The following is a 14,947-nucleotide window of genomic DNA, read 5'->3' as shown; positions in this document are numbered from 1 at the left end:
AAGATAAGTGCATAAAATGCAAATTAAAAAAGTCGATTCACAAACCTCACAGATTTACAAAGATAAAAGCTATTCTCAACATCGTCATTCTGACAAATTTACCGGTAAATCTATTAACAGGTGTTTTCCGTTCAAAAGACCGCGAGACAAGATGCAGGCAATAAAAAGACACAGACCTTTGAGGTAGACATATCCTCTTCCTCTTCCCTGTTCGACTAGAGTTTTTTTTTCTTTTCTCTTAAAATCCTTGTCGCTCACTTGATCAGTCTGTAAATATGTATCACTCAGTAATTATCTGTAGATACATTGTGTATATACTTTTTTATCTACATTGCATCCGATTATAACACAGTATCGACGTAGTAACAGTAACACTCAGTTTCTCTCAGTTCTTCCTAACAACTTCCCTAAATTAACATTCTGTAAATATTGAGTTTGTAAATATATGTAAGTGTGTGTATATATGTATATTATGTTGGTTATTCACAGCAGGTGTCAGCACAAGCACGAGGGCACCGGTTCAGTGCACGTTGGATGACGAGTGCACAGGTGCGCTGGCGTGCATTAGAGGAGAATGCGTAGATCCTTGCACCAACAAGTGTGGTCTGAGCGCTCGGTGTAGGGTGGAGGCCCACCGGCCAGTGTGTTTCTGCCCCGTGGGCTACCGGGGGGATGCGGCCGTTCGCTGCACGCCCGCCGATAGCCCTCCGGCTCTCTCGACATCTCAGGCTGCTCCTACAGTATCCATTCACGGTTCTTCTCTACCTACAGATACAACTTCGGGGACAACTGTAACATATAAACTGGCAACAGACAATCCCACAATACAAACAGATAACCTACACACCACATTAGAGGCCCCAAGGACAGTAGATATTCTTACCGATACTACAACGAATGCCGAAACAACTACGTATCCGTCGGTTCCTCAAGTCAGTGCAAGACATCCTGCAACAGAAAATGAGATACCTTATGAAACTTCGACAAACGAGGCTCGAATGACAGAAGCAGCTACGTCCTCTGACTCGCAGGAAACATTGCAGGGGCATACGACGATTACAACTGAGCCGTCGACCGCCGTAACAAACGAATCAGAAACGACGCTGGACTTTTCTTTTGATTTGGAGGTCACGCCCTTTAATGAACCTGTCAAGTTATTCTCTAGCGACGAGCTGACTTCGGCTCCCGACACAACAGAATCAGCCCCAAACGTGGGTGACAAAGCCACTACTACTCAGATTACTCCAATCACAAAAGATATCCTGTCTGGTGGCATATACAAGACTGACAGTCAGGAATTTGTTACTTCTTTCACGTACTCCTCTCGCAGACTGCCACAAGCAGAAGAAACAACACGAGAATCATACACGGCAGTAACGGAGATTGTTTATCGGAGTACAGTGACGTCTGATATACGCGAGGCAAGCGAACAAGGAAATTCTGACACACCAGCCAATACATTGTTCAGCACCCCGACAGAAGAAACAAATACTGAAAGTATGATGACATCAAATGAAGCACCTCATACCACATTACCTAGCTCTACCAAGCTACACTCTGAAAAAAAGGAATATCAAACCACTGGATCGCATTACAGTTATTACGGGCCATCTGGGGAACAGATCGAAACGACATTAACTCCATACGATATTCCTGTGACGGTTGTTTCTCACGTCAGTAAAGGACAAACATCTACACCACGCTTGACAAAACCAGAAACTTCCACAGAAAAATATTATACTGATTACAAAGGAATCACAAGCAGACAAGATGTCACGCTTCCCGTAAATTATCAAGGATCGTCAGCAGAAAGCGTCACTGATCAGCGAGTACGTGAAACGACATCTGCAAACTATCATCAGTTAGTCACAAAAAACGACCATTCGTATGTTCCTGAAGCAAAAACGGAAACTGGGATTGCGACCCACGCTACTTCACTGGCTACGACAGAGGTCGAACATTTCACCTCGGAGAGGGCTACAGGTTCACCATTATCGGTCAGTAGTGCACACGCTACTGTAGGTGGTGCAGAAGGGACTCAAAAGAGTTCCACAGCACGCTTTCCATCAAGCAAGGTGGTTCTCAATAAAATTTCTACAGACCATAATATAGGAAAAGACACCACATCTTCGGTGCCACCGTGGACAAGTAGTGCTGCAACTTCGGAAACTTCTACAGTATTAGAAACAATAACAGTAACACCAGAGTTCACCGAGACGGTTGAAACAAATACCCCGGTCAAAGAAAAGCCGTACAGCATTTTAGTCGATAATTATTCATCCACTGCTACAGAAAACACGAAATCATCACAGTATGGAAGTACCGTTCCGACCGTGGAAAACCCTGAGTATGACTTCCATACAACCCAGAGCACCCAAGTACACCTCAACACAGAAGCGACAGAATACGGTCCTGCTTACGAAACAGATAGCAATGGAGTGAAAGATACGACAATAACGGCGGAAAGTGCCACCGAAGGCCGTGTGATAACCGTAACGCCAGTGCATGGACGTGACAGAGGACCAGTCGTTACAGTGACCCCTGTGAACTATACACCACGTGAACAAGTGTACACCGTGACTCCTCTTCACATTACTGATAGTGCTGAAAGCACAAACCCGACAGCAAAAGAGAACACTATGCAAATGGCTACTGATGGCTTCACTGAAACTCAAGGCACAGTGCCACAAACGAATTTTGGTTCAAATGAAAATATCACAAAGCAAAAAAATGAAAATGAGGAATTATTTCCTGCGCAATATACTGTATCTCCAAAGGGCGGCATCACCAGTACTGACGATATCCTATCGACGGAAAATGTAGCTGATAATTCAACTAATACTGAACGAGTATACTCGTTTACTCAAGTTAGTGAAGGAGCAGCTTTACATCAGGACAATCTGTTGCAAAAAGAACACAAGAATGGCCTAGTACCTCAGAAAACATACAGAATAACAGACACAGACGACATACTGGATACAACATACAAGGACACAGACATGCAGACAGAAAAAATGTTTGGCAATAACGAAAAAAAGATACACACCTCAATGCCGACGGTCATAAAGCATGACATAGTTAGTAGTACTACCCCAAAAGAAAGTCCTCCAATAGGAGAGGCTACGTATTTCCAGCAAGGGACGACCGAAAGCAGTGTAATGTCTACAAGAATTGGTGAAAACCCCACCTTCCCGACAGAAAGATGGGCACAGAATCCAAATTTTCCTCAAGGACATAGACATCATGGTCAGGAAACAGCAGAACAGGACGAAGAAATCACGACTGTCGATGAGAAACGCAACACAGAATTCATTACAGAAACCAGTAAAGCTGAAGAAATAAGTACGGAACTTACCAACAGTAGCAGCGAGCTTATTTTTGAAACTAATGATCACGATAGAACACAGGTAACGACGAAAATTGTACCAGTTTATGCTCAGACAGTTTACACTGCGTCACCAGAAACTGATGAAGAAATAACGGAAGCAGAAACAAGTACTTCTTCCGAAACGTTGACATCCTACACTCTTGTTACAACAGAGAACTTCACCTCAACATCGCAGGAACATACATCTGTTTCACAAGACAAGAAAACTTATGGGCCACCGCAAATAGATGAGAAGTCTGTAACAACTTCTTCAGCTACAAAGGAGATCAGGTTACCAGAAGTCAATAACAAACCTAAGGATCAACTTCCGCAGGTCAAGCACTCTACTACCATAGGTGTTATTGTCGAAGAAAGTACCGAACGAATATCAGAACAATCTCCCGAGATTATAACATCGACAATAAACACACCAGCTTCCAATGAGGGAACAGTAGATGCAATGATAACAGAGAATCACTTAGAAGAGAAGAGTTCTACGCAAAATATTAAACGTACTGAAAACTACACAAGAGTGTCTGTACCAAAAGTAACTATTACTTATGATGGAATTACAAAAGAAACACATGAAAATCCATACTCACAGGTCTCAGTAATAACAGACACGGCATCTGCAACTACAACAGAATACGTCGCATTACCCTACGATACCAAAACAACGATACTTGAATCAACAACAAATAAAATTTCAGATGCAGATGTAACCAGTGTGATTTCGACTCAGCAGGATCAAAACATAAAAACTACTCCCACGAAAGCGGAAACTTGGCGCAATGATTTAGAGGAAAGGACTTCTACAGAGTTTGTTTCCGACATCAGTGATTACACAAACGGCTTTACACCTGCAATGAAGCACTCATCGGATACAAACAAATGGGTAGTCCAAGAAGAAACTACCTTTGAATCAGTAACACTAGATTTCTCTCAACCTACGGAATTTACTCATACGTCATCAGGTACCTCCGGCGATTACACAAATGAAGAGTTACCTCGTGAGACGTCGGAAGGCAATGGAACATTTAGCGATGGAAATCCTACAACAGGTGATGACAGACAATCTGGAAGCGGAAACCAATCTCACGTCTTTATAGAAGACGACATAAAAATTACGCAGCCAAACATAAAAACAACTGTACCATTCGATTCGTCGTCCAGTAACACCAAAAACGTACACACGTCCTTTCGTCCACTTCCAAGTACAACTGAAATTTACGATAATGTATCACAGGTTCCGAAAGTCAAATTTCCTCCGGAACGTGACACATTAAAAGCTACTGCAACACACAAAACTCCAAGCATCTCCTTGCCAACGACAATTAAAATTTCCCAGAACACTGATGCTGCCGTTTCGTTGGCAGAGAGCACAGAGAAATTTTCAACACAAATTTTCGTACCGTTTCAGCCATCGACGAACCCACAAAAACAATATGAAATTAAAGCAGATTCGCATCTTACGGAGAAAACGGTATTTACTGATACAACTCGGTACACGGATGTTGTTTCGTTGGCAGGAAACACGGAGAAAATTTCAACGCAAGTTTTTGTACCGTTTCAGCCATCATCGACCCCGCAAAAACAATATGAAATAACATCAGATTCTCATGTTAAACAGAAACCAGTGCTTCCTGATTCAGTCCCCCAATCCACAGAATACTGGATTGATGTAAATACTGTTGCAGATAGGATGAAGTCTTCTTACACAAATCCTGCACCACAATATCCGGATGACTCTTCCAAAACGCATCAAACGCATCACATCACAGCAAAGGTAAAACTAAATACTGACAGCCCATTCCGCGAAAGCGTTGGTGTAACAGAGTCTGAAAGCAGAGGTTCCAGTACGCATGATGAAAATACGACAGATCTTCAACATACAACAAAATCGAGCGAAAGCTTTGAACCGTTGGATGAAGCGGCTACAGGCCAATTGCCACGAGTAACGTCAGAAGCAAATCTAGCTCCATTTCCTACATCTCCGCGTGACAAAGATATTGCAACAAACACAAACAACTTCCAAGCCACAGAAAACTTGTTGCCACGTACAACGGAAAGAAACGATCTACCCACAGATTTTGAACGAGCAAAGGAGGAAAAAACTATACAGACTGCAACAATTACAAACCAAGCAGAGGAGTCTTCCAATTTCACAGCAGAGACAACAGATCAGACTCTCGGAACTGTAAGAGAAGCTATAGTACGAACGGAACCCAAGGAGATTTCCACTGCGCCGGAAATATTTACAAACGATCATACACAATCGCTTGTTTCCATTAGCACGTCACAACTCAACCAAGAACTCTCTAATTGGGGAGACATTATCGAAGTACCAACAAAGGATTCCACTCAACATGAATTTCCCTCTACTGTAAAAATAATTTGCTCCAACTCTCTGGGAAATGTTAACTGCTTAACATCAAAGTCACCAGATACTACAGAAATCATTACAGAAAGGGCAGAAGGCGAAACGATACAGCCAGGGAAGGCATACACGTATCCTGGTTTCCTAGGGACAACCAAAAATTTTGTACACGGTTCGTCTGTGGGAACAGAAGACACTGGCACGATTACCACAAAATATGATCATGGCCCAGTAACTACACCCATTGCTGAAGAAGATGGAAATAACAATTATTACACCACCACAGGGCAGAGGATTACGTCGACTATCAGCATTCACTTTGATGGCGAGGGATCAACCGATACAAATAACGAAGTGACTGTAAAGTCTGAAATGCAGCCCTCAGTAACAAATCAGTATGAGTCCAAATCATCAAATAATGAACCGTTCGGTTACGAACAAACAACAGGGTTTATGATCAAAATACCTACAGTAACCATGGAACCTTCATCATTTATACCTCGTTCTACCAATATTCTTCCCACTAGTACTCCCCACATAGAGCAACATCTAAAGGTTGTAACGAAATATCATACAAACGAAAATCAACAGTCAACAGAACAAAACATGTTTACGAGTCAGACCTCCGCAGAAAAAACATTCGGACCTGCTATAGGGGAAACACTTCCTTCACAGAGTACAGTCGCTAATCAGAGAAACGAACCGCTTACTCGCACTGGTTATGACCACATGACAGTTACAGACAGCATCCAAGATGCTTCAACCATAAGGCAACAAGAACTGTCAAACATGATCCCAACCACACAAGAAATCAATACCCCAAGGAGAACAACAGAAAGTGATGGGCATTTCCAGCACACTGAGAATGTCTACATTAGCTCAGATCAACAAGTGACAGGCAATACAGCTGAAAGCACGTTACCTACAGACGTGACAGATTACAAAATAGTGCTTAAGCTGTCTCCTTCCGCCACCACAAATACTGAAATGTCAGGATTACAGTACACACAGCCTGATACTGAGGAATATTCCCCTGGTTCTACAAGAGACACTTCCCAAATCTTTAAACCTGCGAGTACAATATTAAACGAGCAAACAGTGAGCACCCCAAATGGAAACACAGAAGAAAACAATGTATCAGTAATGCAGCTTATGACTGATAAGACTTCTGAAAGTCACGAAACAAAACTATGGTCTGTAACCAGACAGCAGTCAGAAAATTCCAGTGATGTTGGAATGTCAAAAGGAAATACAACAGATTCTACAACAGTGACAAATGTACAACAAACAGTATTTCTGCCAACAGATAGATCAAATGAATGGGCTGTGTCCAGTGATGAAGGGCAAATTTCAAGAACACATACCACTAGCTATGGAGAATTGTTAATACATTACAAAACAGAACCTACTCTTGAATATGAAAGAATTACTGCTGAAATTTCAGATAAACAGTTCTCACAACCAAAAGGAACAGAGAGAACAGTAATGACAAATGAGGTAAAGACAACATTATCATCATTACATGAGTATGATACAGAAGGAATGGACTACAGTACCACAGAGACAAACGAAATTATTGTTACAAGTGAAGGACATGATGCAAAGAACCACCAGCAGCAAACTTCTTACAACATTCTTACTACAAAAAATATTGAAAAGTCACAAACAGCAGGTATCACTGGAGATACAGAACAAGTGACTTCAGTACCTATCATTCAGGCCGGAGGATCGCAGGATGGACAATACTCTAATAAAGTCAATGCACAAACTCTTAAAAATGTCACAGAAATAATTACGCAGCAACATACTGAGATTGCCAAGCATACTTCACAGCCTCGTCAGACGTTAGTAACAGACTCAACGACAAAGCAGACACTGGCAGAATACAGTCCAAAAACTAACTTAAGAACTCAAGCTGTTATGATGCAAACTACTACAACACTGGAACACACTAAACAACTGAACAGAACCATTTTTGAGTATTCAGAAACTACTGAACCTCAGCCAACACAGCTCATAACAGGAAACACCCACACACTGGACTACACAATGGGAATCACTCTCAAACACACAGAGAGCATCCCACCTCAGACAGAATCTCCATTGTGCTTCTCTAATACTGACTGTCCAGGTAACATGTCATGCATCAATGCAAGTTGTAAGAACCCCTGTTCCATCAATAGTCCTTGTAGAAATGGCGCAGCCTGTGTTGTCAGAAACCATTATCCAGTGTGCCTTTGTCCATCACATGAGAACCAGACCACAGCCACTGTTGAATGTAGAACACTGCCAGGTAAACACAACACTGCACAACATCCCTCTGAAACACTTCCTTTACCTTAGGAGAGCTCCATCTCATTCAATCTCCTAATACTCTGTGCAACAATCAATCTATAAATGCAATTCTGAAGTGCTTCCTGCAGTCTTCTTGTCTGCTGTCGTAACTATATTTTATTGTCATGGAGAATGCTTATTTGAGACAGGAGCCCTTATCTCATAAATATGTGGGCATCATACCACTTCCTTCACTATGTCTCACTGGAATAATTATGTGGACTGAAGTACAAAAATCCCTATTTCTTCAACTGCAGCTTTGGATTCCAGTTATTTTTTCTTCCTTGGATGTATCTGGCCCTGCAACATTCCTCATTGCATGATGGTACACTACTGGCAGTGTTATATGATTCCTTCCACATTCTGTTAGACTGTGTCCTTTCTATGGTTTATGGTTATTTGATTTCCAATACTTGCTTCATATATCTTCAAGTTCAGTGGCATGCAGTTATCATCCTTCATTGTACTTTGGGTTCTTTATATGCAGCACATTGCATCAGACACATACTTTTGAAATGTGTGCCTATTCCAGTTCCTCACACAAAATGATATTTGCTGACCTAAACATATATAACGTTTTTCAATTCTACTTTGATTCCAGTTCCTGCAATGATTGGGGGAAAACATACATTTAGGGTGGGAGTGCAGTATCAGTATATTTATGTTTTGCTTTGTAGTTATTTTAAACCCATGCATTTTTTTAATGTAATAAATGTTGCACATATTTTTGTTACATCAGCAAGCTGTTTGGAGAAAATATTGATGTATTCCATGTAATAACATCAGGTAACTTGGAACAATGGCTTTGATGTTGTGGTGTGGTGCATAACTTTTGCATGAACAAACTCCTAAGTGCTTTTGGCTTTTGGCTTACAGATTTGCTTCTGTAAATAAGCTTCTTAAATATGCTTGCTATTCAGCTATTATGTATACAGATTCTTTTTTATACATAAAATTTGTTTATGTTTAGTAAATATGATTAGTAGCATATTTCTTCAGAATGATAGTCAAGAATTTTCTGTCAAACATGCATTTAAAATATTACACTTCTAAAAATTATTGAAACCTGTTCTACAGAATTTTTTCTTGAAATATGATTTTCATAGGTATAATGTTTCTTTGCACACAGACACAGTAAAACACCATGCTCCAAATTAGTTATCCAGGCTTATTGCCACACATTTGTTCACAGGTTAATGTTCAATTTCTGTTACAGAATTCTTTAACTGCAGTTTATAATGCCTCCTGTTAATTCTTAAACATGTCTGAAATGGCAAAACTTGACAGCAATGACTACTCTTAAACTTCTCAAAAAAGTTATAGGTGTTTAGGGTAATACCACAGAAAAACTATTAATTAAATAAGGAACCCCTATGACCTCTTTGCTTGTCACTTATTTTGTGTTTCATAAATGACACACTTAAGTCAAAATATTTTTATTAAGAGACCAATTTAGTACAAAAAAAGTATCATTTCTTGTCACAGACAACTAGAAGCTGAGGTGAGTGAGAAAACAAGACTGGTGGGTGACCAACATGTGGTTTTACATTAACCAGGTGGACTTTACGCATAACAAAAACAAAATACAAAGAAGAAAATTCTCGGTCATTGCATCAAAGGGCTTACCAGTATTTAAAATTAGGATGTGTGGAAAAAAGGGAAATAAAAAGTTACAGTCAAATCTTGTGGTTTTTCTCAAGTTAAAAATGTAGCAGTGACACATCGCAATACTCTGCAGTGTATTTTTTGTTCCGCTTAATCTGAGACAATTGACTGATTGTCATTAGAGAAATTGGGAATTTCATGCAACAAGCGCATTTCACAGATTGCTTTCTAAATGTATTTTGCAATCTATTTTTGTTTACCATATAAACATAATTATTAACTATTTATACTACTATGTAGAGATATTTTAAATTACTCTTGCATAACAGTTATTGGCTGCATCAACAACAATCAGTGCCCTGCTCAATTTGCATGCATCAAAGGCAAATGTCAGAATCCATGCACTGTCTCCAATCCATGCAGCACTCAACATGATTGTGAAGTACGTGATCATCAACCTGTCTGCATAAAAGGTAAGCCGAATTTAAATTTGATGCCCTATGTTTCAAAGTACTGAAACAAGGGGTTGTAATTTTCTTGGTATTAAATACAGTTTACAGTCTAATTAAAGCAGTAACAAATCTCAGCATGCATCCACCCGCCAAACTTTGTTACTGATTGGTGAGGTACATGGAGTGTCTCTTTCATAAAACAGTTATTGTAGTTTTGGAAGTGGATAAAGTAATGCGACAGTATCAAAACACACTGGGTGATCACTGAATCATACATTATCAGTTCACAAATTCCTATGGCATTTCACTGTCCCATCACATAGCTACAAACTGCATTGTGATGGGAATGGTCAGTCCAGGAATTTGAGCAAACTGAGGAAAGAAAGTGATTTCTTGATGTTTTGCAAAGAAATGATTATGGTGATCCATTGCTTCACCTCACATGTGGCTTTGTTAATGGGATACTTGAGAGTGATGACAATGAAATGTACAGATGTCTCAAAAGAAAGTTTATATCTGATGCATCAAAATAAAATAGAGGTTGAAGTCTATAGACAAAATCTTTATTTATTATTGAAATATACAGTCTACGAATTCACTTCTTGAAAATAATGTCATTTAAATGTAATCCAGCACACATATGGAACTTATTTAAATGATGAACAAAATTTTGCATGACAGCTTGGCATGTACACATCTGGATGGTTGCCACTTCGTTATAGATATTTTCTTTCAATTGAGAGATCAGATTATTGACATAAACTTTAGATTTGACATATCCCCAATAGAAAATATCCGTGGGGCTCAAATCTGGACTGCGTGAAGGCCAGTTTATGTCATCCCTCCTGGAGATCAATTTGCCATGGAAAATTTCATGAACTCGCAGTATAGACACTTTGGACTTGTGTACTGTGGCTTTGTCTTGCTGAACTCAAGTTCTATGGTTACAGCTCGGAAAATTTTGCAGTTCAGGTACCAGTAAGTCATTTAACATTGTCACATAATGTACTGAATACACTGTAACTGCTCAACCGCTCTCCTCCTCAAAAAGTATAGACCAATTATTTCCCAAGCTGACACTGCAACTCATATAGTAACTTTTGGCAAACAAAGGGGTTTCTCATGCTTCTGTTTAGGATATATTGCACTCCAGTAGCGGCAATTTTGCTTATTGACATGACTGTTTAACTGAAAATGTGCCTCATCAGAAAACAAGATGTTCTTAAATGAAAGACACTCAGTCACATCTTTAGCAAACTGCAGGATATGTCTGACAGCCTGACGCATTAATTCTTGCACCAGTTGAATTTTGCAGGGGTACAGAATTCAGTACAGTGTAGAATTCAGTACGGTGATGATCTATGCACATTTACAGAACTTACACACTTATGAACAAAGAGGTTAGGATCATCACAAACAGGCCAATTTACACTCTCCACAGATTTGCCCATTCTTGATGGCACTGGTCACCCAGATTTTGGTTGGGCCAGTGTTGAACCGGTCTCCTCAAACTAATTTGATCCATTTGTGGTTAAGGGGAACATTTGGAGCATCAATTACATTATTCAGTCCACCATCACTGCAAAATTTCCATGCTACAATTGCCGAATCACCATTTTCGTAAAATTCTCACACACAGAACATGCAGGCTGCTCCTGAGAATCGCTCCATATTGACTGAATTCCTGCAGGCCAAGCATGTGCAGAGAGCTCTTCAAACTTCAAATATAAACTTTCTTTTAAGACATCATATGTTACGATTTATGTCACTTCAAGAAAATATTACCACTGTAAGTCTTGATAACACTTGTTACTAAACCCAGAAAGCAGTTCAGCTGTGCTATGATTTACACAACCAAAAACGAGTACAGAAAAATAATTTCTATGTACACTTTACTTCCTTGTTAACTTTCAGAATGAGATACTGATGCAAAAGTCTTCAACCAGTTATAATGTGACTCTTTTTCTTTTTCTGTGTCTTGTGATCTTGTAATTGGTTTGATGCAGCCCACCACAAATTCCTCTCCTGTGTCAACATTTTCATTTCAGAGTAACACTTTCATCCTATGTCCTCAATTATTTGCTGGATGTAGTCCAGTCTCTGTCTTCCCCCCCAGTTTTTACCTTCTACAGTTCTCTCTAGTACTAGGGAGGTTATTCCCTGGCATTATAACACGTGTTCTATCGTCCTGTCCCTTCTTCTTGTCAGTGAGTTCCATATGTTCTTTTCTTCACCACTTCTGCGAAGAACCTCCTCATTCCTTACCTTGTCTGTCCACATGATTTTCAATACTCTTCTGTGGCACCACATGATAAACACTTCAGTTCTCTCCTGCTTTGGTTTTGTAACTGTCAATGATTCACTACCATACAATGATGTCCTCCAAAAGTACATTCCCAGAAATTTCTTCCTCAAATTAAGGCCTATGTTTGATACCAGTAGACCTCCCTTGGATATGAATACCCTCCTTGGCTATGTTGGTATGCTTCTTATGTCCTCTTTGCTTTATCCACCATGGGTTTTTTGCTTATGAAGTAGCAGAATTCTTTAGAGTTCATCTACTTTGTAACTACCAATTTTGATATTAAGTTTCTCAGTATTCTCATTCCTGCTACTTCTAATTACTGTTGTCTTTTTCCATAATCTGTACTTATTAGACTGTTCATTCCATTCAACATATCCTGGTTAAGTCTACTTCACTTTTTCTGAGAATAGCAGTGCCATTAGGAAATCTTATGATTGATATCCTTTTGCCCTCAATTTTAATCCTGCTCTTGAACCTTTCTTTTATTTCCACCATTGCTTCTCCGATGTATAGATTGAAATGTAGGGGTGAAAGACTGAATCCATGTCTTCCACCCTTTTTAACTCAAGCAGTTCATTCTTGGTCTTCCAATCTTATTGTTCCATCTTGTACATATTGAATATTACCCATCATTCCCTGTAGCTTACTCCTATTTTTCTCAGCATTTTGAACATCTTGCACTGTTTCACATTGTTGAATATTTTTACTAGACTGACAAATACTACAAGCATATGAAACTTCCTGGCAGATTAAAACTGTGTGCCCGACCGAGACTCGAACTCGGGACCTTTGCCTTTCGCGGGCAAGTGCTGTACCATCTGAGCTACCGAAGCACGACTCACGCCCAGTACTCACAGCTTTACTTCTGCCAGTATCTCATCTCCTACCTTCCAAACTTTACAGAAGCTCTCCTGCAAGGTTCGCAGGAGAGCGTCTGTAAAGTTTGGAAGGTAGGAGATGAGATACTGGCAGAAGTAAAGCTGTGAGTACCGGGCGTGAGTCGTGCTTCGGTAGCTCAGATGGTAGAGCACTTGCCCGCGAAAGGCAAAGGTCCCGAGCTCGAGTCTTGGTCGGGCACACAGTTTTAATCTGCCACGAAGTTTCATTTTAGTGCACACTCCGCTGCAGAGTGAAAATCTCATTCTACTACAAGCATATATTTTTCTTCAGTCTTTCTCCCATTATCAAGTGGAATGTTAGGATAGCCTCTTGGTGCCTTTATCCCTCCTAAAGCAAACTAATCATCATGTAACAGGTCCTCAATCTTCTTTCCCATTCTCATGTATATTTGTCTTGTAAGCAGCTTGGATGCAAGAGATGTTAAACTGATTGTGCAGGAGTTCTTGCACTTTATCTGCCCTTGATATCTACATTATTATGTGAATGATATTTTTCCAAAAGTCTGATGGTAAATCCCCAGTCTCATAAATTCTACATATCAACTTGAATAGTCATATAGCCTCACTTCCCCCTATGATTTTAGAAATTCCGATGGAATGTTATCTATCCCTTTTGTTTATTTGATCTCAATTCTTCCAGAGTAGTTTTAAATTGTGACTCTAATACTGAATCCCCTATGTCTTCCTTACTGCCTCCAGGGTCTTCTACTGTGAAAATGTTAAACAATTCTTCTCCCTTGTAGAGGCCTTCAGTGTACTCTTTACCCATCTGCTCTTTCTTCTGTTTTTAACAGTGGAAATATCATTGCACCCTTAATATTACCATACCTGCATTTAGTTTCACTGACAGCTGTTTTGACTTTTCAATATGATGAGTCCGTCCTTCTGACAATATTTTTTTTTTTTTTTTCAATTTCTTCACATTTTTCCTGATCCATTTCACCTCAGCCGCCCTTTACTTTCAGTTTATTTCATTCCTAAGTGATTTATATTGCTGTATTGCTGCCTTTTCTGAACATTTTTGTGCTTTTTCCCTTTTATCGATCAACAAAAATATTGCTTCTGTTACCCATGGTTTCTTCAGAGTTACCATCCCTGTACCTATTTCTGAGTGTCCAATATCTGTGTTTGCCATTTTTAGAGATGCCCACTTCTCTTCAAATGAACTGCCTACTATGATATTTGACCAAGCAAGGTGGTGCAGTGGTTAGCACACTGGACTTGCATTCACGAGGACAACAGTTCAAGCCTGTGTCCAGCTCTCCTGATTTAGGTTTCCCATGATTTCACTAAATCGCTTCAGGTAAATGCAAGATGGTTCCTTTGAAAGGACATGACCAAGTTCCTTCCCCATCTTTACCTTCTATGAGCTTGTGCTTTTTCTCGCATGACCTCATTGTGATATTCCTTATCATAATATCCACATCTCATCATTCCTGAGTCCTTCACTATCCCATTTCCTACCACACCGATTCTTCCATATAATTCTCTTAAACTTCAGTTTGCTCTGCATCATCACTTCATCTTACAAGAACTCAGAACCGCAATTCAGAAATGCAAAAATGGTAAAGCGCCTGGTCTAGACGACCTAATGATTGAGCAAATTAA

At 39.8% G+C, this 14,947-nt stretch overlaps 1 protein-coding gene across 1 annotated transcript in view; it reads left to right on the top strand.

Annotated features, from left to right (window-relative positions):
* Positions 1-14,947, top strand: part of LOC124775374 — a 607,101-nt gene that overhangs the window by 296,986 nt on the left and 295,168 nt on the right. The window contains exons 49-50 of the mRNA XM_047250212.1: positions 490-8,037; positions 10,013-10,156. Coding sequence (XP_047106168.1) covers positions 490-8,037; positions 10,013-10,156 — 7,692 coding nt within the window. The remainder of the gene's footprint in view (positions 1-489; positions 8,038-10,012; positions 10,157-14,947) is intronic.

This window comes from Schistocerca piceifrons, chromosome 1 (assembly GCF_021461385.2).
Source record: "Schistocerca piceifrons isolate TAMUIC-IGC-003096 chromosome 1, iqSchPice1.1, whole genome shotgun sequence".
NCBI classification, from domain to species: domain Eukaryota; kingdom Metazoa; phylum Arthropoda; class Insecta; order Orthoptera; family Acrididae; genus Schistocerca; species Schistocerca piceifrons.
The sequence above is the reverse complement of the archived record's forward strand: the minus strand, read 5'-3'. Positions and strand labels throughout refer to the sequence as shown.